Source organism: Monodon monoceros, unplaced genomic scaffold, assembly GCF_005190385.1.
Source record: "Monodon monoceros isolate NGI ecotype Baffin Bay Population unplaced genomic scaffold, NGI_Narwhal_1 Super_Scaffold_9, whole genome shotgun sequence".
NCBI lineage: Eukaryota > Metazoa > Chordata > Mammalia > Artiodactyla > Monodontidae > Monodon > Monodon monoceros.
Genome location: NW_021703786.1, coordinates 53,239,281 through 53,263,422, shown reverse-complemented (window position 1 = coordinate 53,263,422; position 24,142 = coordinate 53,239,281). Strand labels below are relative to the sequence as shown.

General features: G+C 53.9%; 4 protein-coding genes and 4 non-coding genes across 12 annotated transcripts; 6 read left to right on the top strand and 2 right to left on the bottom strand.

The window, feature by feature from the left end:
• Positions 1-2,664: 2,664 nt before the first annotated feature.
• On the bottom strand, positions 2,665-6,617 carry RAB34 (RAB34, member RAS oncogene family). Of its 3 annotated transcripts, none has more exons than XM_029213331.1 (11): positions 6,472-6,617; positions 5,590-5,802; positions 5,298-5,389; positions 4,394-4,459; positions 4,190-4,291; positions 4,009-4,073; positions 3,832-3,883; positions 3,561-3,642; positions 3,391-3,481; positions 3,170-3,277; positions 2,665-3,087 (listed from the first exon to the last, which is right to left on the bottom strand). In XM_029213331.1, exons 2-11 carry the CDS (start codon positions 5,641-5,643, stop codon positions 3,020-3,022), a joined length of 780 nt encoding a protein of 259 aa, XP_029069164.1. In that variant the 5' UTR covers positions 5,644-5,802; positions 6,472-6,617; the 3' UTR covers positions 2,665-3,019. The 3 variants fall into 3 exon arrangements, with proteins under 3 accessions (XP_029069164.1, XP_029069163.1, XP_029069162.1); XM_029213329.1 differs by having other exon boundaries at positions 2,671-3,087; positions 3,170-3,301; positions 4,394-4,462; positions 6,472-6,538; XM_029213330.1 differs by lacking the exon at positions 6,472-6,617 and having other exon boundaries at positions 4,394-4,462.
• Positions 6,618-7,829: 1,212 nt separating this feature from the next.
• Positions 7,830-11,038, top strand: RPL23A (ribosomal protein L23a). Its single transcript, XM_029213402.1, has 5 exons — positions 7,830-7,892; positions 8,500-8,683; positions 9,998-10,174; positions 10,675-10,744; positions 10,975-11,038. Exons 1-5 carry the CDS (start codon positions 7,868-7,870, stop codon positions 10,987-10,989), a joined length of 471 nt encoding a protein of 156 aa, XP_029069235.1. The 5' UTR covers positions 7,830-7,867; the 3' UTR covers positions 10,990-11,038.
• Positions 8,333-8,399, top strand: LOC114889883. The gene has a single exon (XR_003792175.1). It is a non-coding gene; the product is annotated as a small nucleolar RNA SNORD42 (small nucleolar RNA).
• LOC114889888 lies at positions 9,854-9,925 on the top strand. The gene has a single exon (XR_003792180.1). It is a non-coding gene; the product is annotated as a small nucleolar RNA Z17 (small nucleolar RNA).
• Positions 10,530-10,597, top strand: LOC114889884. The gene has a single exon (XR_003792176.1). It is a non-coding gene; the product is annotated as a small nucleolar RNA SNORD42 (small nucleolar RNA).
• On the top strand, positions 10,789-10,855 carry LOC114889890. Its single transcript, XR_003792181.1, has one exon. It is a non-coding gene; the product is annotated as a small nucleolar RNA Z17 (small nucleolar RNA).
• Positions 11,039-11,178: 140 nt separating the features above from the next.
• TLCD1 (TLC domain containing 1) lies at positions 11,179-13,647 on the bottom strand. The gene is made up of 4 exons (XM_029213401.1): positions 12,980-13,647; positions 12,574-12,656; positions 12,401-12,483; positions 11,179-12,005 (listed from the first exon to the last, which is right to left on the bottom strand). Exons 1-4 carry the CDS (start codon positions 13,171-13,173, stop codon positions 11,622-11,624), a joined length of 744 nt encoding a protein of 247 aa, XP_029069234.1. The 5' UTR covers positions 13,174-13,647; the 3' UTR covers positions 11,179-11,621.
• Positions 13,648-15,513: 1,866 nt separating this feature from the next.
• NEK8 (NIMA related kinase 8) lies at positions 15,514-24,054 on the top strand. 3 transcript variants are annotated; one of them, XM_029213304.1, is made up of 15 exons: positions 15,514-15,595; positions 17,465-17,670; positions 17,910-18,142; positions 18,381-18,512; positions 18,997-19,205; positions 19,361-19,440; positions 19,729-19,910; positions 20,017-20,167; positions 20,575-20,651; positions 20,982-21,099; positions 21,740-21,890; positions 22,136-22,299; positions 22,404-22,562; positions 22,746-22,904; positions 23,296-24,054. In XM_029213304.1, the coding sequence occupies exons 1-15, from the start codon at positions 15,549-15,551 to the stop codon at positions 23,322-23,324; spliced, it is 2,097 nt and encodes a 698-aa protein (XP_029069137.1). In that variant the 5' UTR covers positions 15,514-15,548; the 3' UTR covers positions 23,325-24,054. The 3 variants fall into 3 exon arrangements, with proteins under 3 accessions (XP_029069137.1, XP_029069136.1, XP_029069135.1); XM_029213303.1 differs by having other exon boundaries at positions 23,188-24,054; XM_029213302.1 differs by lacking the exon at positions 15,514-15,595 and having other exon boundaries at positions 17,415-17,670.
• The last annotated feature ends 88 nt before the right edge of the window (positions 24,055-24,142 follow it).

Here is a 24,142-nt window from a genome sequence, read left to right as displayed (position 1 = left end):
AAAAAATCTACTCACCACACACGGACCAATGCAACACGCACACATGCACACGCCCCTCACATACACCACCCAGAACACAGACCCATACTCCTGCTGCCCACACTCCACACAACACAAACACTCCACAGTACTATGGTGCAGGACACACACACACACACACATATACACTCTGTGTAAGGCAAGAGTTGGGGATCACAGTCCTGTAAGGGAACAGAGATGGAAAAACAATTCCAGGAGTGTGAAAAAAGTGTTACAGCCACATCACTAACTTTCCACACATCACACCTCTCAATTTCTCTTGGTACCAGGCTCCAAAGCCAGGATATGCCTCAAAGGATGGAGAGAAGGGAAAAGGATGTTGCTTAAACTTTGTTTTCTCCAGAGCCATCAAGGGCCTCTCCTGTTGCTGCTCTGCATGATCTCAACCTCCACCTTCCTCAAGACCCAGCAGCTGGAGTGCAGGATCACCACCCAGACCCTCTCACCCACTGTAGCTTTAGAGAACTCTAAGAACAGCAGGGAGGACTCCCAGCAGAATCCGCCTGCTAATGCAGGGGACACAGGTTCGAGCCCTGGTCTGGGAAGATCCCACATGCCGCAGAGCAACTAAGCCCGTGTGCCACAACTACTGAGCCTGCGCTCTAGAGCCCGTGAGCCATAACTACTGAGCCCATGTGCCACAACTACTGAAGCGCACGTGCCTAGAGCCCATGCTCCACAACAAGAGAAGCCCCCACTCACCGCAACTGGAGAAAGCCCGTGTGCGGCAACAAAGACACACACAGCCAAAAATAAAAATAAATAAAATAGTTTAAAAAAAATAAATAAGAACAGCAGGGGAGGGGAAGCCAGGAGAAGGGGGAGAGTGCAGAAAAGCCAACTCTTCCAGAATAGAGTAGTGGGTAAGAATGGAAGCAGAAGATCGGGATTGACATATATACACTACTATGTACAAAACAGATAACTAATATAGCACAGAGAACTATAGAATATAACTATATAACTATAGTTATATAGAATATAACTATAGCACATAGAACTATAGAATATAACTATAGTTATACAGAATATAACTACAGCACAGAGAACTCTACTCAAGTGCTCTGTGGTGACCTAAATGGGAAGGAAATCCAAAACAGAGGGGATATATGTATACGTATGGCTGATTCACTTTGCTGTATAGCAGAAACTGACACAGCAGTGTAAAGCAACTATACTCCAATTTAAATTAAAAACAAAAAAAGAATGGAAGCAAAGGAAGAATATCTGCTGACTGGGAACGAGGATCTGTGTTCTAATCTTGACCCTCCATGACCTCCCAGGATGACACCAGGCCACATGTGTCCCTCCATTGTTGGCCCAGATATCTGAGACACTTCTAGCCAATCTCTGGCCTTCTGGATGTCAACAGTGAGCCAGGTTCTTGGTCACTCTTCATCCAAACTGTTATAATAGTTAAGGTTTTTGAGCTCTTCCTGTGTATGTTAGTGATTTATCTTATTTCATCCATAAAACCTCATTTTACAGATGAGGCAACTGGGAGTTCCCTGGTGGCCTGGTGGTTAGGATTCTGGGCTTTCACTGCCATCACTCAGGTTCAATCCCTGGTCAGGGAACTGAAATCCCATAAGCTGCATGGCATGCCCCCCTGAAAATAATAATAGAGATGAGGAAACTAAGTCACAGAGGATAAGTGATTTGTCTGAGTGTCCCAGGATGGACAGCAAGGATTCAAATGCAGATCCTCCTGACTTGGAGCACGTGTTTTTTTTGAAGAGGGAAAAATGTATGTCTTTTTTTTTTTTTTTTGGCTGCATTGGGTCTTAGTTGCAGCACGCGGGATCTTCGTTGAGGCATGCGGGATCTTTAGTTCTGGCACGCGGGCTTCTCTCTGGTTGTGGTGTGTGGGTTTTTCTCTAGTTGTGGCTCTCAGGCTCCAGGGCCTGTGGGCTCGGTAGTTTGTGGCACGCGGGCTCTAGTTGAGTCGCGTGAGCCCAGTAGTTGTGGCGCGCGGGCTTAGTTGCCCCACAACATGTGGGATCTTAGTTCCCTGACCAGGGATCAAACACACGTCCCCTGCATTGTAAGGTGGATTCTTTACCACTGGACCACCAGGGAAGTCCCCGTCTGTCTTATTTTTTATCCAATTTAGTTTTTTAATTGTTTTAAAATATAAGAATACGCTACTGATAATTTTGTTAACTAATATAGTTAGATGTTATCAGATAGCACATCTTCTGAGTAAGAGCCCTGCCTTTACCTTCCTGGGCCTTCTGGTCAACCCAAAAAGCACCCAAAACTCATTCATTTCTCACTGTGTTCCCCTCAGAGAAGTATTTTTTAAAGGACAGGCAGGAGGAAGGTGAAAAAAAATGAAAATATTATCCAATGGTAGACTTGGGTATAAGCACGAAGTAGCAGGAGACTTTTGGGGGGAAGGAACCAAAGGAAAAGAGCTCTCAAAGATCTCAAAAATTATTCAGATGTCATCCAGTAAGGGTTCGGTGCATCCCCCAAACGTGGTCCCTGAGCTCCTAGCCTGCCCGAGGCCTGCCCAGAGGCCAGGAATGGCCAGAATCCCAGAAGGCTCCAGTCCCAAGATCACCATACAGCCCTGCCCATTCCACATCCCTGATCCCCCACAAAGGACTCCAGCACCTAACCTGCTAATAACAGATATTTTAATGCATAAGGCATAGTGTGAGGCTGGGACCATTAAGCATCCTCAAACCCAGAGGGCCCAGCAGGCTGAGTAAGAGCAGCAGGGCCCACCCACCTCCCTACCACTGGGCAACCTGGAGGACCCTGGAGGAGAGGGGCATCCAGTTTTTGGCACGGTGCCTGGGAGCAGGAAGTGACTATCATGGTCCCAGCTACACCTCTGGGGATACTGCCACCAAGGGGCAGCTCTTTGGTCTGGAAAAACAGTCAGTGCAAATGTCCAGGGGTTGAGCTCTGGGGGAGTAAAGGTGGCACACTGCCTCAGGGCTGGGCAGTCTCTGGACAGTACCCTCACCCGTCACGGGCAACACATGGGCTTCTTCTTGCTGGCAGTTAGGTAGAGGTTGCTGTCATCACTGTTGATGCCTGAAGAAGGGTGAGAAACATGTGAAGCAGGGATTGGAGGGTCCCTGTGCCCTCTGCCACCCTCATCCAGGCGGGCACTCACGGATAACATCCCCAATACGCCGGGACCCCGATTTCTCCAGCTCAGCCAGCACGTTGGCCTCAAAGGTCAGTGCCGTCACACGAAAGAAGAATTCCCGGACATTTTCACCTGACACAGGGAGCAGTTTCAGGCCTGGGGTCAATGAGCACAGCTGGAGTGTAGGAGTGAGAGGCAAGGTAGGCAGGAATGCCACAGCAGAAGGCGAGACGCCTCTGACTCACCAGTGAGAGATGAGACTGCCCAGTACTCGGCCTTCATCTCTTGGGCCACCTTGAGTGCATCTTTCTCCATTAGCATATACTGAGCAGGAGTCTGCGGGAAAGCCAGAGTCAGATGCTGGGGGTGGGGTTTCCCTTGTCAAGGTGGGAACTCCCCCCACTGGCACACTCACACTCAGGTCCTTCTTGGAACCCACGAGGAAGAGAAGCACACTGGAAGGGTCATTCTCCTTGAGTGCATCAGCTAGCCACTGCCTGCCATAGACAGTGGACAGCAAGGGATGAGGGAGCTAGACAGGCTCCCCCCACTGACACTTATATGCCCAGGGACCCTCTCTCTGGTCCTGGATACATTCTTCTCGTTCCCTTCCATGCTCCTGACCCCTCTCTTTTCTGAACCTTCTCTTCCCAGAGCCCCCATTATAGTTCAGCATGCGCACGTACTTGGTATGTTCCAGGGAGGTCACATCATTCAGGTTGAAAACGATGATGATGGCTGGAAGAGTGGAAGAAAACATGCAGATTGTTGGGGAAGACACTACTGGTTCATTTCCACAATCCCTCCAGCCCTAGACTAGAGGCCAGGTGCTCCCACCTACCTCACTTAACCGTGGCCCTTACCTTGAGCTCCTCGGTAGTAGGTCGATGCAATGCATTTGAACCTCTCCTGTCCAGCGGTGTCCCAGCTGGGAGGAAGGAGGGGGGAACACAGGTATGTGTGGGGCAGGGTGGTGCTGGTGGCTGCGGTGGGAGATAGGTGCTGGGAGAAGGAACGGCGGGAAGGAGTAGAGGAAGAACTCACAGCTGCAGACTGAAGGGGACGCCCAACACCTCAAATCTTTCCATCTCAAAGTCCACTCCGATGGTGGCCTTGTAGTTCTTATCAAAGGTGTCTTTGCAGAACCTGAGGGGGCACCGGATGCTCTGGTCCTGAGCCCAGCCCACCTGGCTAGACCTGGGCCCACTCTGCCCAGCCCAGACCAGCTCAGCTGCAGCACCCTCTTACCTATTAATGAGACAAGTCTTCCCCACTGACAGGTCCCCCACCACAATGACCTTGGAGATCTTAAATCTGCTGGACACAAGAGTGGGCAGGAAAAGTGAGCGCTAGCTCTTTCACTCAGAGGAGTCCCAATGCTCCCTAGTAGGTCCACAAAGGTAGCTGCACCCAGGCTGAGGTTACCATAGACACCAGGCCTGGACAGATATGCTGGGGAGGAGTGTTTTTGTTTTAGTAACAGAGAGACATGATTTTGAATTCCAGCTCTCCCTTACTAGCTGTATGACTTAGGACAAGTTTCTCAGCTTCTCTGAGCCTCAGTTTCAACCTTTGTTAAGTGGGGATTTAACATATATTTTACTGGGTTGTTGTGAAGGTTAAGATGAGATAAATGTCCTATATTCTGAGACATACACACACACACAAACATACATTCTAACATCTCTGAAATCAGGATACATCTTAAAAGTGGTGGTGTTTTCCATTTAATAATAGACAATAATAGTATACAACACACTGCTTGGGCACACAGTAAATGCTCAATTACTGGTGGCAACTGTTAACAGTGTTACCTTTTTTTACCCACAATGGGACTCATCCCTCTAGGACTGCTCCCTGCCCTGGAGCTCAAATAGATGGTGTGTGGGAAGAGGGAAGCTGAGCTGGCGACCACGCCCTCATGTTGGACACCTTCTCTCTGTCAGGAATTAAACTGCCACCTTCCTACCCCACCCCATCTCTTAGGACTCGCCTCAACCTAGCTGGAAGAAACAGGAGCACACAGGGGCATGAAAAGCGGGAATAACCATATAGCTGGTAAAAGCTGAAACGGAGCCTCCAGATGTTGGCTCTGTACCCTTGCTTTGACTACAGGTTTCCTGGGACTTCGTTCCGGGTGTCTCTAACTCACCCCACGGTGCCTGTCCGGTGCTCCTGGCAGGCGCAGGTGACGCGGGGGTGGAAGTCTTTGTGCACGTGCAAAGCGGCCTCCTTCCTCAGGTACTGAGAGGGAGGGAAGAGAAGGAGACTCACCCATTCCTGGCCCTCTTCCCGCAACCAAGCAGCCCGCGGCGGGGGATGGGGAGGAGACCACCCAGAAGCAGCAGGCCTAGCTGGGCGGCAGGCCTGTAACTGGTCTGGTGCCGCCTACTCCCCGCCCACACCCACCGCAGCCAGAAGCCCGACGTGGCCCTGGCGCCTACCTGGGGCAGCTCCGTCAGGACGCGGTCCCTCCGCACCGGCGCCAGAATGTTCATCTTGCCTGCGGCCTTGCGGGGCGCCCTGAGAAGGCGCGGAGGCCTGATCCGCCCCAGCGACCCGGGCCCGTGGAGACCCGACAATCACCCGCGACCGAGGGGTCCCGACTATAACTCGGGGCCACGGGGAGCCTACGGGAGCCCGTGGCCTCGGGGACGCTACAACCACCGCGGGCCACGGGGATGAGACAATCACCCGGGGCCGGGGCGAACCCACAATCACCCGGGCCCGGGGCGTCCCCAGGACGACTCGGGGGCGAGGAGACCCCTCGGCCGCCAAGTTGGGGCGTGGAGTCCCGTCTGGGGGGACCCGAGCCCGCGCTGACCCTACAATAACCCGGGGCCGGATAGTTCCTACAATAACTCGAGGCCGTGAAGACCCGACGACAACTCGGGGTTGAGGCGACCCTACCATAACAGAGAAGCCCGGGGGCGCGGAGCGGCCCCGCCACACGGGGTCAGTGTGGGCAGGGACGGCACAGCACGGCCGGTGGACTGCTGGAGGAGGGGGCGAGGGGCCCAGTGCGCTGCAGGGCCTCGCGTCCCACTCGGCTCTCCCTTCGCAAGCGCTGTAACTTGATCCCCGGAAATTCCTGGAAAAGGGCCGCCCCCCGCCCCTCTCCCGGCAGCTCCAGGCCTCGCAGTCCGCCCCAGCCTCCCCCTCCCCTCCTCCCGCCAGCGCTGCCCCAGGTCAAGTTCCCCCTGCAGACGCCTCACCCGGCTGCGGGCCCGCCCTCACCCTGGTTGGAACCTGCCCAGATCGGGATCCCCCAGGTCTCTCTCCCCTGCACCTCCTGTGCCGGGCGGAGCCTCCATGGGGACCCTTACCCAGTCGAATTGGTGATGGGGAATCGGTGATCGCTGCGCAGCATCTGGCTGCGCCAGGAACCAGCGGGAGGGGAAAGGGGGAGAGAAGGGGCCCTAGGAGAGGCGGCGCTTCCCTCCTTAACTCCAGGCCCAGGACGTGACTCATAGGGTCTGCCCCCACTCGCCCTTCTGCCCTGGGAGGTGGTGGTGGGGAGCGTAGAGGGGGTGCCAGGGTCGGAACGAGGTGCCACCAAGGAGAGAGAGGTCCGAAATCTGGTGCGTTTTCCTCCAAGGCTGCCGTGTTAGATTAGGGGCCTGGGGCGCCGAAGACCAAGCTGCCTCCCTTGATGGAGGATAAAGGAGGGCTAGGGGACCCAGAATTCCTCCCTTTGGAGAAGTCACCGCTCTGGGACATGGGGACTCTCCTTTGGTATGGGCGTTCTTCGCTCTGACCCCATTGAAATCTACCTCCACTCCCCCAGGACTTTTCCTTTTTGCAGTCTGCAGGCTAGAAGAGGGGATAGCACACAACAAATCTCACCTTCAAAGGTGATTCCAAGAGAGGAGGGGGAGGACAGAAAGGCGATGTGATATGGGATAAGCACAGTCGTTCAAAGAAGAAAACCCGAGCGTTTACTAAACCTTGCTCTGTGTCAGGAACTGAATTTGGGGACGCAAAGATGACTGGATCAAGGAAGAGAAGACTGCTTAAAGGGAGGGGACTGTGAATGAAATTATTCCCTAGAAGAACGAGCGTATCCTGGAGAAATCTGATCTCTGGGTATTTGGAATAATTGGTAGAGTCTCTTCAAGAGTGTTATCGGGAAGACGCATGAAATCTGTCATAGGGGCAATGTGGCCACCTCCTACCTCTTCTGACACTTTGCTCTTCCCCTCCGCCTGACTCGACTTTTTCCGCCACCTAATCACCGTGTGATAAATAAGCAGTGTCCCCTCTCTCGACCTCAATTTCCACAGATGTCTGAGGGAGTTGGACTGGGCAAATTCTGCTCTAACGTTCTAGAATTTTGCTTCACTCTACCTGAGTCAACCTAACTACAGTATATTAATTCAGGTTTGCAGTGTAACTGCAATCCTGTAATCCTCCTCCCTAAAGTTGCTCAAGCTGTGAAGCGCTCAGTCCCGTGCAGCCGCAGGCTACACCATCCACCCGCCACATAAAATAAACACGCGTCTCCAAAACACTACAACCCCCATGAAGCTTTAGGGTCTAACAAACGGAGGGGTGGTGCTAGTTTAATCCCTCTCGCGAGGAAATAAAATCTAACTACCATTCCCGGCGGGCGTCGCGCTGCAGAGTATCCAATCAGCTTTAACTAAAAAGTATCGCGAGTCTTCTGTGAGACTTGACTCTATAAGCCCGTGGGAACAAGTCTCGAAAACCCTTTTCACGAAGATGGCGCCGAAAGCGAAGAAGGAAGGTGTGTGCTGGGGCTGGGGATACACAGCTGGCTGGCCTGGGGTCCCCGCAGAGTGAATGGACTGGGAGGATGGTGGCCGGGCCAGGCCTTGCGGTGTGTGCTGTGGGACAGCTCCTCGAGTTTTGGCAACGCTGAGGAGCGCGTGGGCCCAGCCGCACGGTCTGGGCTTCAGTGAAGGGTGTTGGGGAGGCAAGCCCGGCCGGTACCACCTGCGGGGGACAGCCAGACAGTCGGCTCTGGGGAGCTCCATGTCTCTAGACCTGTAAGGAATCGGTACCTTCAACTTGTCTTTTATCCCCATGTTAAATGGGGCTATATACTTTCCGCCAGTGGCTGGGCGATGGTATACATAAAACTACTAGTTCACATTTTTAGCAAGTGTCAAGCTTTCGGTTATTGCTAGTTTCTTTCTCATCGTATCCCAAGTTCCCCCTAGAAACGTGCATATGATGGAAAAATTTTAAACTCCTGAGACTTGTGATGTCTTCAAAGGAACCACTGATGCATGTGTGGCCTGGGGCGCCCACTATGGGTCTTGAGGCCAGAAGTGATTGATTTCTGAATCCCGCACCCTCGGGATTTTTCTTTCCTTCTTTCCTTCTCTCAGTTCCTGCCCCTCCCAAAGCCGAAGCCAAAGCAAAGGCTTTGAAGGCCAAGAAAGCAGTGTTGAAAGGCGTACACAGCCACAAAAAAAAGAAGATCCGGACATCACCCACCTTCCGACGGCCCAAAACACTGCGGCTCAGGAGGCAGCCCAAATATCCTCGGAAGAGCGCCCCTAGGAGAAACAAGTCAGTACTGCCCCGTACCCATGAAAAGATGTTTGGGTATCCTCCATTGGTAATTTGGAAATTTACCAAACCTAGAGCATGGCTTCTCAAAACCACGTTGGTACCTAGTGTGAAGTATGAAGAGAATAATGCCCTATTTAAAAACGAAAGGAGGCGTGTTTAGCATATTAGCAGGAATTGTTTAAAACAACCCAGAGCCACTGTCAAGATTAGCGAATTGTTAGGTTAATCATTTCATATGTAGTCTACTTTCTTGTGAGTATAAAGTGGGACTTCGATGTTCTTTGTTTGGGGGTTCCAGGTTTAGGTTGCTCCTCGTTGCACTTTTTTTAAATCTTTGCTGTGGGGAATAGTCCTTGAAGGTGAGGATGTGGGATGATTCCAGATTGGTGAGATTCATTTATCTATATCGGACAGTGAAGACCTGCAGCAGTGTATGGCAACTTCTTTTCATTCACTTTCCCAAATGTTTACACTCAAGGAATGGTTGGGGGAGTGAGTGGAAAAGGTTAGGGTACTTGAGTGTTTCAGTGTCACTAGTGGTAATGACCGACCTTAGGGAGCACTGTTTAGAGAGAGCCATGGTAGTGGTTACCACCAGTGGGTCCTCCCACTGCTTCCTAAGAAAAAGGCAGGAGAGTGGATTGTGTCCACGGAGAAATGGACTTGACAGACTTTTTACTGCCATTTGGACCTAGAATTTAGTGTGATGAGAGATTGAGATCTGATCTCTCTTCAAAAGAGGATGGTGTACCCAGGCAAATAGAGCCTTGCTTCTCTAAATTTCAGGGGGTAAGCTGTGTTAGATGGCCACTGTAACTTTAACCTGAGCTGTAAATAAAAAGTTGCTTTCAAGAATTGATGGCTTGTAAGCCAGTTTTCAGCAACCAAAGGGGGCAAAACAGTCAATTCAGCCTCATAGTGAAGCACCAACATTCTTTGGAACCCTAGCCTGAGTTTCTAGATTCCATAGTCTTAACTTTGTGCTCTTGGGTTAAGTTGTCTAACCTCTTAAGTCTCAAATTTCTTCTAGAAATTTGCTCTTCAGAAATGTTGAGGTCAGGTAAAAGAATGAGTAAAGTTGGAACTCAAAAATGATTGTTTAATCACTTAATGGATGAAAGCCCTTGAGATGTCCCCAAGCTGAGGCTCCAGGTCCCTAAGTTTCAGGGTGCACGTGATGACACTGTTCAGCGACCAAAGTCTGACACAAATGATTGCTACCTCCTTGTCTGATGCACCTGGGCTCGAAAAGAGGGCCCATTCTTTATTGTACTGGGCCCAAGCCAGCTGACCCCATTTTGCCTCTCCCAGGCTTGACCACTATGCCATCATCAAGTTCCCCCTCACCACCGAGTCAGCCATGAAGAAAATAGAAGACAACAACACACTGGTGTTCATTGTGGATGTCAAGGCCAACAAGCACCAGATTAAACAGGCTGTGAAGAAGCTCTATGACATTGACGTGGCTAAGGTCAACACCCTGATCAGGTGAGTGGAGTCCTGTGGGATGGGGAGGAACCCGGGGCCTCTGGGCCTCTTGTCAGAAGCCAGGAAACCAGAATGGCATGGAATTCCTTGATGCTGCTTTTGGGATCAGAAGTAGACTTCCCAGTGAGCAGCCCCTGCTGTAATTGCAGCCCCTTGTATGGAGTATGGACTTCTGAGGAAACATCAGCTGTCCTGCCTCTAGGACTTAAGGGGTTGATGCTCATTTTCTTGATCCCTACCTCTAGACAGAAGCAGACCCTAGAGTAAGATACAGTTAATGTCAGGATGCCTGTGGTGTTTCCCATAAAATGGAATTGGCTTCATTTGTGGCTTAGTGGCTTCCCTGACCCCCTCTGCACAAATGATGGAAAAATCACTATTTGTGGGGGGGGAATGACATGAACAAAGGAACCACTGATACACCAGAAGACTGGGGAGGAAGGAGGGGCATATGGGGGCAGTGAGGGCAGTAGGGACTAAGGCTTCCTTCTCCACCCTAGGCCTGATGGAGAGAAGAAGGCATATGTTCGACTGGCTCCTGACTATGACGCTTTGGATGTTGCCAACAAAGTAAGCTTCCTTTGCTACAAACTCCTTAACACCCCCGCTTCCTGGGTGCAAATGATGTGTCTGTTAGTTACCAAACCTTGACTTCGGTGATTAGTTTCAACTGACTGCGCCCCGTCTTTAATAGGCCCTACCCCTCACCATGTGCCCTCAGTTTGCTTTTTAACTTTGACATTTCCCGCTTAATATTCACATTTCAACTCCCAGTAACAAAGCTCCCTTTTGTTTTTCAGATTGGGATCATCTAAACTGAGTCCAGCTGACTAATTCTAAATATAAAAGTTTTCACTATATGTATGCTTCTTTTCTTTCTGTGGATTTCTGGGTGGGAGGCCATACTATGGTATATACACACCTAAGTAACAGGGCTTGGGCAAGACTCTTGGTCTACTTAACCTGTTGGAACACTCAGCCCTATCACCTCACCATACCTGTAACAGATATTTGTGACCCAGACACATCTTAGGACAACTACAACTTGGCCTCCATCATGAGGTAAGAGACCAAGCAAGAAGCTTTGCAAGAACCCCTTCCTTCATCTCTGGAAGAGGCTTTGTATGAAACCAGTATCCGGAGTTTTCATTAGCATCCATTTCAGGGCAGTGTGGGTTGGCTGGCTTTCCGGTAGCACCTTGTCCCCATACCCATCTACCATGTCCAACCGGTCTGTCTGCTTCCCTCACCCCTTGCCCAAGGAAGGACAAGGACTTCAGAAGAGTGCTTTCATTAGTGTTTTCAATAGTGGGTGCAGGCTTGAAAGGTGGAGTGGCTGGCCCCAGAGGACACCTCAGGCAAGGGGCTAATAAGTCTCTTCTCAGTCCGTGTGAGGGTGTTCTTGGCTGTGTTTGCTGTCCTTGCCACAAGTCGCTAACTGCGTTTTTCACTCAATCAAGAACTTGTCTTTGTGTTGCCGGCTGGGGACATCTTGGGGGCAGAAGTCAGAGCGGAGGAGGCGGGAAAAGTAGATGAGGATCATGACGTCCAGCATAAGCAGGATGCCCAGCAGAAAGGTTCCCAGGTTCCTTTGGCCGGCGTAACCCAGGAAGAAATGGGTGAGGTACGCCTGAGGGGCCAGGCGGAAAAGAAAGTACATAAACAAGTTGACGTATTTGTTGACTCGATAGAGGAGGAGGTCCTGGGCATTATTGATCTTCATCATCATGCGTATTGTGAGAAAGATGTTGCTGACCTCCACCAGCAGTGTTAGGACGCCCCCACCAACAAATCTGCTCCAAAAGATGCCTGAAAAGAAGGCACCCATAGCCTACAAGGCAAGGGAGAGAATGGGTTAGGGAACCCAGATGTCAAGGCTTTCCTCTAAGTTGGTGGGAATAACAAGGCTACCAGATTGAGGGGTAGGAAATCTTCCCTTATTTGCTTTCTGAAATATAGTTTACAGTGGAGTCAAGATTAAATTTTGATCCCTGCCCACAGATTCTGGGTGGAGTTTCCAGTCTTAGGAAGGTGAGGCCATGATTGCTGGCCTCAAATAGTGAAGCAAGGGCCCAGAGACTGCCAGCCCTCAGCATTCTAGCATGAGATGTGGGACACAGGGTGGGGATGGAGTTAAGAAAAGATGGTCTTTACCTCCCAGGTTCAGAAAGACAGCTGAGACTAGGTTGCTAGCACCAGGCCTATACCACATCCCCTGCTTCTCACCATGACGTGGTGGACGAGGTATTCCCAAGAAGCTCGTGCCTGTTGGCTAACCACAATATCCAGTGTGTCGTGGATGAAGTACCCTAGCAGAGGGTTGGGGAAAGAGGTCATAAATGGTACTGAACAAGCTTATCCCTGTCCCCCCTTTTTAATGCTTCCTGGGCAAGACCTACCTGCGGAAAAGCAAACAAGCAGGTAGCCAGAAAGCGACCATGCGCTCTCAACGTCCACCAGCATCTCAGGGGTCTGCCATATACTGGAAGGGAAGGGAGAAGGCAGGCTCTCAGTATCCCCAAGGACCCACGACTCCCACCGCCATTACCCTTGCCAGTCCCCGGAGGGTCTGGGCTGGCGCTATTGGCTGACGGGGGAGCCAGGAGGGGCTCGGCTGAAACCCAGGTGTCTCCTGTTTCCCAGGTGAGAACCCCCCCCCCCCCCGGCGCTGCTGCCGCTCCTGATTGGACAGCATTTTAAACCGGGAATCGGGTGAGACTGCCTGGGCCTTAGCCCGCCGGTGAGTGATGGAAAGAGTAATGCGGGGTCCCCTAGCCACCTTCACTCCCCCAGTCCTTCACTCACCACAGCAGCGCCCAGATCCCTGACACAATGGAATGGGCGAAGGAGACGAGAAGGTTGTGCCAGCGCCAGGTGCGCAGGGGGTCGGCGCGCACGTGCGCAGGCACAGGCAGGCGACAGAGCGCGTGCCGGAGCGCCCGGAAGGTCAGCGTGGCGCCCAGGAGCAGCGGCAGGGCGGGGAAGAGCATTGGGGGCATGCTGGCCCTCCCTGCCTCTGTCCGCCCTCTAGGTGGCCTCCTCTGGCCGTTCGGGAAAGGCGCTCCCTCTCGGGCCCGTCCACCCCGGACGCCTCTCCTGCCGGCCGCCGGCCTCACACACACGGTTTCTGCGAAGACCTCTAGGCCCCTCCGCTCCTCCAGTTCCCTCCCAGCCGGCCTCTGCCCCCGCCCCCGTCCCGCCCCGCCCGCCTATCCCCGCCCCTCCGGCGCCTCTGCAGCGCGGAGGGCGCAGGCCCCATTTCCCGGGGCCCCCCCCTGGCGCCTCCAGGCTCCCGCGGACTTCGGGCAAAATGGGCTGTCCTCGGGGCGCCGCCTTCGAGCCACCCCTCGCTGGCAGCTCCCGACTGCCGACGGAGTCCCACTTCGCTCGCTTGGCCTAGTTAACCCGCATGCCCAACTTTCCCCAGGGGTCCCGGCTCCCCTGCCTGGGCGGGTACTGAGAGAACTCTCTCTGCCCGCCCTCAACTCCTTTGTGGGCAGAACTAAGCGAGGCCCATCACAACCCACGTCCTTAATCCCTGGTTCTGGGGACCAGCCGGTGCCCCGCTTCGGACTGTGATCTCCGCCCGGACCTTGTTCCACTGGATCACTAGCTTCTTCGAGCCCAAGACGAACACGTTTACCTGCCTCTACCTCGTCCCGCACCGAGTCGGTGCCTAGAAACTCGACTAACTCATCACCCATCTCCCGTCCGGCTCTTGGGTTCCCGGGGCCGCGCGGCAGTCATAGTCCTCCCTCAGACAGTCCCAGCTCTCTTCTCCCCGCTCCCTGGAGGCTAGGGCGGGGAAGACGGCCGATTTGCCCAGGCCGCTGGGGTGACTCTCACTCCGCAGGCCAGTGGCGTGGAGCAATTGCAGCTTGCGACCACTAGGTGTCAGCCTGTCCTCACCGTGGCGCGGGATCCCCTCCGGCCCGCGAAGGAACCAGGCAAACTGAAGGGCGGCGGAGAGGCGGGGACAGGGGTAAAGGAGAAAGGAGTAGTTGGGGCGGGGGCGGGGGGGAGGTAGTGGAGGTGCTGCGAGAGGGAGGAAAAGCCAGAAACCCGAGGCGCAAAGCGGTTTGGGTGTTTGTTCTGCCTCCCCTGATGGCTCCAAGGTTACACATTAACCCCTCTGGGGCTTCTTGGTCAACCAAGGCCCAATCGGTTTCTAGGTGAGAGCACGGAGTGTCCCGGCTGAGCGGCCTTCCACTCTGTGCTCCCCTTTGCTCACAGGGCAGCTTTGTCCGACAGCCACAGCGGCCTGAGCCAGACTGAGGGGCCCTCATGAGAGGCCCTTCCAGTGGTCATTCCATGTGGGTAGGTTTGGGCACCCTTTCAAGGGGCAGGGTGGGAGCTGAAGATAAACACCCCTTTCCTCACTTTCCTCGCCCCTCAGAAATAGGGATGCTATCCCTTAACTAATCACCATCCTTCCTGCTCCCTAAACTGAGCTTTTATGGAGCTCGTGAAGTGCAGGAGGCGCCAGGGAGCGACCTGGAATTAAACTCACTTCTGGTCAAGATCTTAGACGATTGTACTAACCGACCCCCTACCTCTGGGCAGAAGCCTTGAACCCATATCAGCCGAACAAGGGTCTTTCCCCTTCTCCCCGAAGCTTTCAGGTAGTAGTCCACTTCCCTCCCATCTTCCCCCAAGGAAGTTCTCTCTAGTTGAGAACTGAAGGCAGATTACTCTGCGGCAGCGGCAGCGTTGTATGTGTGCGTTGGAGAGTTGAGGGTGTTGACGAGCGCAGTGCTCACTAGCTCACTAGTCGGGACAGCCCGGAGACCGCGTCACGTCCTCCCTAGGTGAATCAACTTGCACAGGTCGGGGTTTCCCCGGTCCCTCCCTAGGCAAACACGAAACTAATCCGGCACCCTGCCCCACAGACTGAGAGCGCCGACTCGGTTCAGCTTTGGTAGTGTTTATCGTTTGCGTGCCAGTGAGAATCTGCCCTCTCCCTCGGAAACAGCGTCACTAGTGGGCAAAGAGTGGGGGCAGAGAGAGATCGGTCCTTTCTTCCCACCCTCACTCGGCCTGCGCGGGGAACCCCTGCAGTCTAAGGAAGTTTTGCGAGGGCCGGATGCGGCCACGTGTGTAGGAAGTAGCTGGTAAGGTGCTGGCTTTTGCGGGGCATGCCAAGAAATGGCATATCGCCCCATTCCTTGCACACTGGGAGGGCGACTGCGGATCCGGGCTGCAGGGACGGTGCAAATTAGCGGAGACAAATGAGAGGCTGAACCAACACCTAGCTCCACTAGCTCCGCCCCTCAATTATCTTGCAGTGCAGGGGGCGTGGTTCTAGAGAGGGCGGGCCCGCGCACGCGCTGTGTCTGAGTTTTGGGGTTCCGGAAATGTGACTCTGAGAAATGAGATGGAGAAGTACGAGCGGATCCGAGTGGTGGGCAGAGGTGCCTTCGGGTGAGCCAGGGCTCTGGGGGAGGCAATTGCTCGGGAAGAGGGAAAATAAGCCCCAACTCCGACAGCAAAATCGCTACCCGTTTAGCCCCGCCCCGATGCGTGAGCGCCTAATCCGGGAAGCCCTGCGCAGGCTTCCTGTCCTAGTCTTGGTTGGGAAACTCCGCCTCCAAGGAGGTCACGCCCCCGGCCAGCCTTTGCGGCCCCCCGCAGAGTTTGTTCTTTGATCCTGACTCATTCATTCAACAAATGTTGAGCAGCAACTATACACGTCAGGCATTCGATACTGGGTATACAGTTAAGACCAAACAGGCGTGCTCCTTTCCGTCTCGGAGCTTACAGACTATCGGAAAATTATACAATAAACAGGACATTGTTAAAGCAGTGATTAACAAACGGCGAGAATAGAGTACAACACCAGGGAGTATTCATTTGGGATGATCAGGGAAAATTTCTCTGAGAAGTGAAGTTTCAAACCAAGACTTGAGGAATGAGGACCAGTATGTAGTCTGAAAGAGGCAGAGCTTCTCAGGCGGAGGAAACAGTTTATGCTAAGGTCCTCACGTGGGAAAGAATTCAGAGTATTCAAAGAACTGAGAAAAAGACTAATGTAGTTGGAATGTAGTGGGCAAGGTAAAGAATGGAATAAAATGTGATTGTCACAGAGGGCGGGAACCAAATTACGGCCTTGTAGGCTGAGGTAAAGGAATTGAATTTATTTGCAGTGTAAAGGAAATGAGGTTTAAGCAAAGGAATGGTCTTGATATGATTTGCATTTTTAAAATGTCACTCTGGCTGCTGTGTAGAATTTAGATTTGAGGGTGACAAGAGTGAAAGGAACCATTTGAAGTCTAGTGCAGTATTTTAGGCAAGAAATGATAATTTGGCCAAGGGTTATAGCAGAAGACACAGAGAAATGGGTGGGTTCCCAGTATTTTGGAGGTAGTAGAAACAAGATTTACTGATGTTAGTGTGAGATAGGGGAAAGATTCTGGCATGATTTTCAGGTGTCTGACTTTACTAACTTAGGGACTTTAATAACTGGGGGATGGTGGTGTCATTTACTGAGATGGAAGAAACTGAGGAAGGAAAGGTTTCAAGGGCAGGAATCAAGAGTTTTGTATTTGTTAAAATTCAGGATGCTTGCCCGCCATTCAGGTAGAGGTGCAAAGCAGGTAGTTGAATATGTAAGTCTGAGGCTCAGAGGAGAGGTCTGAGCTGGAGATATACAGTTGATACTTAGATAGTCCATCATTCAACAGATACTTATTGAGCTCCTACTAAGTGCTGGGGTATGCACTAGGCTATGCACTGGGGCTATAGTGGTGAAGGAGAAAGAACAAAACCCTGCTTTTATGAACACTGACTACAGAATTGGCAGAAAATAATAAAATGAATGGCTCCTACTCACTGAGTATTTTTGATGTGCCAGGCGCTGTGCTAAGTGCAGTACATGCATTTTCTCATTTGATCCTCTCAACAACCTTGTGAGATCGATCCTACTTTCCAGATCCTGATGTCACATAATTTAAGACCAGATAACTAGTAAGAGGAGGAGCCAGGATTTGAACCAGGCAGTTAACTCCAGAGCCTATGCAGACTTACAGAGACCAAGACTATTATTAGGCACAGTCATTGTGCCTGTGGTGAAACTGAGTCCCAGATAAGTTAAACGACTTGCCCAAGGTCTCAGACAGCTTGTGGTCGGTTCTCCCTATTCCTAAACTCAGTGTTCTGCTCACCAACTTAGATGACTTCTTAGTCTAGGTGCCAATTCCCTTGTCCTAAGGAACACCCAGTCACCAGGGCTGCCCTGCCTGATATGTGGCTGGAAGCTCAGCTGGTACCCACTCCTGTACTCCACGTCCTCAGGATTGTTCACCTGTGCCTTCGCAAGGCTGACCAGAAGCTGGTGATCATCAAGCAGATCCCAGTGGAGCAGATGACCAAGGAAGAGAGGCAGGCAGCCCAGAATGAGTGCCAGGTCCTCAAGCTGCTCAACCACCCCAATGTCATTGAGTACTACGAGAACTTCCTGGAGGACAAGGCTCTCATGATCGCCATGGAATATGCACCAGGTGGGCCAGCCTCCTTGCACTGGCCTGGATCCAAGGGCCTCTCACCTCTGGGACAGGCAGGCACAGATCAGCCAGCTTCCCTCCTTGGAATGGGCTTGGCTGAGGGTCAGAGGTATAGGGTTCTGACCCCAGTTGTGTGACACTGGCAGGCCCTTGCCCTGTCTGGGTCTTTAGTTTCATAAAAGGAAAATCTCAAGCATGGAGAAGCCTGGATCTTGACTAGTTCCTTGCGACTGCAGGTGGCACCCTGGCTGAGTTCATCCAGAAGCGCTGTAATTCCCTGCTGGAGGAGGAGACCATCCTGCACTTCTTTGTGCAGATCCTGCTGGCGTTGCATCACGTGCACACCCACCTCATCCTGCACCGGGACCTCAAGACCCAGAACATCCTTCTAGACAAACACCGCATGGTCGTCAAGATTGGTGACTTCGGCATCTCCAAGATCCTCAGCAGCAAGAGCAAGGCCTACACGGTGCCTGGGCATGGAGGGGACCTCAAGGGTGCTGGAGCTTTTGAGGGCCAAGGTCTACTTCGCATCCCTGTCCCCAGCCCCACCCCCCCAAGACCTTGGCCCCTTAGTCCCTGGCTGGATGGTCCTGCAGGAGGAAGCACTTTTGCCTACTTTGGGGAGAAGCTGTCTCTAAGTGGGCTTTTGGGCAGAGCCTTGGTCCTCCCACCCCGGGGCTGTAATATCAGCTTCCCTCCTGCAGGTGGTGGGTACTCCATGCTACATTTCCCCTGAACTGTGTGAGGGCAAGCCCTACAACCAGAAGAGTGACATCTGGGCCCTGGGCTGTGTCCTATATGAGCTGGCCAGCCTCAAGAGGGCCTTTGAGGCTGCGGTGAGTAGGTCCCCCCGGGGGGACAACTGAGATCCCTACCTCTATCTCCTGAAGTCCTTGGCTCCAACCACTTCTGTGTTTCTTCTCTTGTGGCTCACTTATGTCTCTCTCATCAGACTGGTGGATTACCCCAGGCCAGGGCTGTGGCTTCCCTAAGACTATGGGTTCCTTAAAGTAGGGCTTGGGACCCCCATTAAACTGAGGGTAGGGCTCTCCCTTCAGATTAGGGACCCTCCTTAGGGCAAGACGTGAGTTTTCCCAACATGCAGCCAGCTGACATGGCTGCAGCTCCCCTCTCAGAGGTTGTTGAAAGCAGAGTTTGGCTCCCCTATCATCCTGAGAGTCCCCTCACCAGACGGATGGCTTCTGAGTGCAGGGCTGTGGCCACCCCACCAGGCTAGGGGCTGGGGCTGGAGCTGGGGGTGCTGCAGTTTAAGAGCCTGGCCTGAGGTTCTGGCCAACCCCACACGTGGTGCCTTCACAGAACCTGCCAGCGCTGGTGCTGAAGATCATGAGCGGCACCTTTGCGCCCATCTCTGACCGGTACAGCCCTGAGCTCCGCCAGCTGGTTCTGAGTCTTCTCAGCCTGGAGCCTGCACAGCGGCCACCGCTCAGCCACATCATGGCGCAGCCCCTCTGCATCCGGGCGCTCCTCAACCTCCACACCGACCTGGGCAGCGTCCGCATGCGGAGGCCGGTGCAGGGAGGGGGCCCTGGGCAGCAGTGGGGCACCCCGTGGGAGCACAGTAGGCCTGGGGCAGAGAGGGGCATTCTCGGCAAGTCCACCATTTCTGGGTGTGGGGATGCCAGGGAGGGTCCTTGTCCTGAGGCCCCCATCTGTCCTGCAGGGCAGAGAAGCCGCCGGCCACCGGGCCACCCATGGCCCCCGGCAGCACAGGGGGCAGGACCACCAGTGGCCGTTGCAGAGGTAAGTCGGGGCGACCGCAGGGGTTCCGACGGACACCATGGCATTCTCACCAATTTATTTTTAAAAATTAATTAATTAATTTAGGCTGTGCGGGGTCTTAGTTGCGGCATGTGGGGATCTTTGTTGCAGCACGTGGGGATTTTTAGTTGCGGCATGCTTGCAGGATCTAGTTCCCCGACCAGGGATTGAACCCGGCCCCCCTGCATTGGGAGCGTGGAGTCTTATCCACTGGACCATCAGGGAAGTCCGTCCCACCAATTTAATAGGCCTGATGAGTTGTCCCCGCAGGTGTTCCCCGGGGACCTGCCCGGCCGGCCATTCCGCCGCCCCTGTCATCGGTGTACGTGTGGGGTGGCGGGCTCAGTGTGCCGCTGCGGCTGCCAATGCTCAACACAGAGGTGGTCCAGGTGGCAGCGGGGCGCACGCAGAAGGCTGGCGTCACGCGCTCTGGGCGCCTCATACTTTGGGAGGTGAGCAGGCGGGGGTGGGGGTGGGGTGGGGCCCTGAATGGAGGGGGGCGTGGCTCAGGAGCTGAGCACTCAGGCGCCGCCCACGCCCTCCCCTGTCCCCTCGCAGGCCCCGCCCCTAGGCGCTGGAGGGGGCCCCCTCCTCCCTGGGGCGGTGGAGCAGCAGCAGCCACAGTTCATCTCCCGTTTCCTGGAGGGCCAGTCGGGTGTGACTATCAAGCATGTGGCCTGTGGGGACCTCTTCACGGCCTGCCTGACTGGTGAGCCGGTCAGGGGACTAGCCTGTGGGGACTCAGCTATAAGAAGACCCCCCGCAGAGCAATTTCCTTCCTTGCCTATCATTTGCTAACTGCTCACTTAATAATGCTTTTATCTTCCAGGGAGTGCTTTACTTACCCGATCTCCTTTACCTTCACAGCAGGCCTGACAAGGCAGTTATATCATCCCCATTTGACAGATCTAGAAACTAAGGCTCAGAGGCTGTCACTTGTCCAAAGTCACACACTTGGGAAGAAAGACCCCAGTCCTTTTCTCCCCCCATCCAATTCTTCCAGCCCTAGCCTCCAGCTAACATTTTCTTGCTCCTCCGATCCAAGGTTGCACTGGTCTGTCTGGAAAAACAGCCTAACCTCTTTCCTTTCCCTTTCCTCACTACTCCCCTCCCCAGACCGAGGCATCATCATGACCTTTGGCAGTGGCAGCAATGGGTGCCTAGGCCATGGCAGCCTCAATGACATCAGCCAGGTGGGTTTTGAGTGTACATTGGGGAGGAGGAAGTGGGGAGATGGCAAGCATCCCACATTTGAGAGCTGACACCCAGCTTGGAGGCAGGGGAATCCCCAGCAGCCACAGGTCCCTGTACCTCCCAGGCTGCGCCTGTTCTGGGCAGCATCTGGGGAAGTACAGAAAGACCAGGCTTCCCCAGTGGTTGCAATATGTGTGTGGGGGGGAGTTAAAGAGACAGCCACCTCATGAGAATTTGCAGCCTCCAACTTCCTCCCTACAGAGGATGCTGAGGCCAGGTGGCTAGTCCAGGCCCCTTGCCCAGCCTGCCCTTGCTTCCTCTCTGTCTAGCCCACCATTGTGGAGGCCCTGCTGGGCTATGAGATGGTGCAGGTGGCCTGTGGGGCGTCTCATGTGCTGGCCTTGTCCACTGAGAGAGAACTATTTGCCTGGGGCCGCGGAGATGGTGGTAAGGTTTCACTCTGTTCTAGCCTCTGGAACCCCCCAGCCATGATTTGTTCCTCTTCATAGCCATCTTCTACCCTATGGCCTGTTTTCTCCTCCTCCTTTTCTCTCTGATTCATTTATTCACTCGACAAACCTTTATTGCACACCCAATATGTGCCCACCTTGTGCTGGGTGCTGAGACAAGATGAACATGATGTCGATTCCTTCGGGTGCTCATGATGTAATGAGAGAGATTTCATTCATCCAGAAATATATGTTGTGCCCCTCCCTGGGTCAGGCATCAGGCTGGGCATTGAAACTAGGGATGACTTAGATAGGGGTCCTCGTCCTCCTGGAGGACTCAGTCTAGATGGGGGAAGGATGACACATCTCCAACATGATAGAGGACAGACAGCATCAGGGCTCACCCAAGGTCCAGAGGTGTGGGAACACAAGGAATGGCAAGGGACTCTACCTGGAGAAGAGAGATGTGGCACCTGAACAGGGCCTTAAAGGAGTAGAATTTTGACCCACGGAGGGGCCAAGGATGGGCATTTCAGTCAGGAACAGCCTTCACTCATGCTGCCCTGTGGGTCCTCCTTATCCTAGTATCACTAAGCTAGACAAGCTCAAACTAGCCCAGTGCCGGTTTCTCCTTGTAGGCCGGCTGGGACTAGGCAACAGGGAGTCCCACAGCTGCCCCCAGCAGGTACCCATGCCCCCAGGACAGGAAGCCCAGCGGGTTGTATGTGGCATTGACTCCTCCATGATCCTCACTGTGCCCGGCCAAGCCCTGGCCTGTGGGAGCAACAGGTACGTGAACTAGGTGCACTACAATGACTAGCCTGCCCTCCCCGACCTCCCTTAGCTGCCAGTGCTCCATCTGTCATTGCCTACCTCCCACCAGGGATTAGAGCTGAGCGGGTCTTGAGTGTTCTGTGGGTTCAACCCAGTGTAAGATATGTCCCCTGGTGCGCCAGCTCCTGCCCAGATACGTGGGGGGAGGACAGTCTATATAAACTGTGTCAGCTGGACTTGGCTTTTGGCTCTGCCCTCAGGTTCAACAAGCTGGGCCTGGACCATCTCTCCCTAGGGGAGGAGCCTGCCCCACACCAGCAAGTGGAGGAGGCCCTGAGCTTCACACCACTAGGTTCTGCACCCCTGGACCGCGAGCCCCTGCTGAGCGTGGACCTGGGCACTGCTCATTCAGCTGCTGTAACTGGTAAGTAGGACCTGGGCACAGGAGGCCAAAGGTGGGCTCCCCTGGCTTCCTTGGGCCCTCTGTTGAGGCACCCTTTCCTTCCTTTCCTCTCTCCTCCCCTACAGCCTCTGGTGACTGCTATACATTCGGCAGCAATCAGCATGGGCAGTTGGGTACCATCGCTCGCCGGGTCAGCCGGGTACCTTGTCAGGTCCAAGGCCTCCAGGGAATCAAGATAGCAATGGTGGCCTGTGGGGATGCCTTCACTGTGGCCATTGGGGCAGGTGATTAGTGGGCACTATGGGGGCCGGTAGGGGTGTGCGCAGACCCAGGAGCAATGGGGGGTTATGCTCAGGGCTACTGAACTCAGCAACCCCATGCTGGGGCCAGTATGGCAATCTAGGAAGCTAGCTGCTTGCTAAGGTATGTCTTTCTCCCATTTCTCTCCTTGGGATTCTCTTTGGCAGAAAGTGAAGTGTACTCTTGGGGCAAAGGGGCCCGAGGTCGACTGGGAAGGAGGGATGAGGATGCTGGACTCCCTAGGCCAGTGCAGCTGGATGAGACACACCCCTACACAGTGACTTCTGTGTCCTGTTGCCATGGAAACACTCTCCTGGCTATCCGCCGTGAGTTATAACTTCACCCTCACCCACACAAGGGTTAACCCAGCTGGCCCTTGCCCACATTCCCATCCCCAGTGGTCACAGCCCAAATTATTAAAAGCATTTTCAGCCCCCAGATAAATGAAAGCAGAAGCTGCTGGGCAAAAGTGAGCTCCTGGGGTGGGCAAGGGTAGGTGCTTCTTGTGCCTGAAGGGCTGCCTCCGCTCCTCCCCAGGGCCCAAATGCGTTCTTTCTCCTCCAACCCTCAAGTCCAGTTTAGTTTGAACCTCTGTTTCTGGCCTGGCAGGGTCCAGAGTCCAGGGCCCAGTGTGGGAGTGAGAGTGGAAGTAGCTGAGGCTTGCTGGAGGCATCGCCCTCTGGGAGGCTGCAGGGATTTCTCTTTTGTGCTCTCCAGCGGTCACAGATGAGCCAGTCCCCCCTTGAGGCACCTGGATACACCTCTGGACGACCCCAATATTGCTTCTCCTGTAAATGTTCTTGAAAAGTGCAGGTGCCTCAGGCATGACCAGCCCCCTGGATTGTATCATCAATGGGGTATAAGAACCAGTAAAGCCCCTGCTCTGCCTTTGGCCCTGGATATGTAAAACTCAACCCACCCTATTCCCCCAACGTCCCTCTTTCCCCTCCCCACCCCTTCTTATCTTTAGTCAACGTCCCCAGCGTTCAGCCTGGCTAGAGTTGGAGGCCAGACGTAACTTTTGGAAGCAGGGAGGTCTCCAGAGCCTCTGCAGAAAAAGGCTGGAGGTAGCTGTGGCTCCACCTAGATGCTGCCCCTTCCCCCAGCCCAGTTTGAAAATAAGTCGCAGGTGTCTACTGGGAGCGCAGCTCAGTGCTTTGGAGTAAGGCAAGCTGGGGCCTGCCTGTTCTGGCCATTCCAGAGGCCTAGCCCCTGCATTGCCTGGGGCAGGGAGGTCCCGGGAGTGCTACCACCTGCCCCCACTCCTATATCCTGAGGCAGGGGTTTACACAATCTGAGTGCCTCCCTTCCCCTGGGGGAGTGCATGGGCTGCAGTATACCGCAGAGGACATCCCTGCTGAAGGTTGCCCTTAACCCCACGCCATTCCCCCAAAGCACGTTGGGAGAAAGGGTAGCTGGCTGGACCAGACTAGTTTCCCAGATGACTGGGAAAAAGCGCCAATAAAAAATCAGCTGCCTGCCTAGAGTGTGGTCTCTTGAGGGCTGGGGGTGGCGGCCACCCCAGGGCTGGGCTGGGCTCCATCTGGGCTGCAGGGCCGCGGTG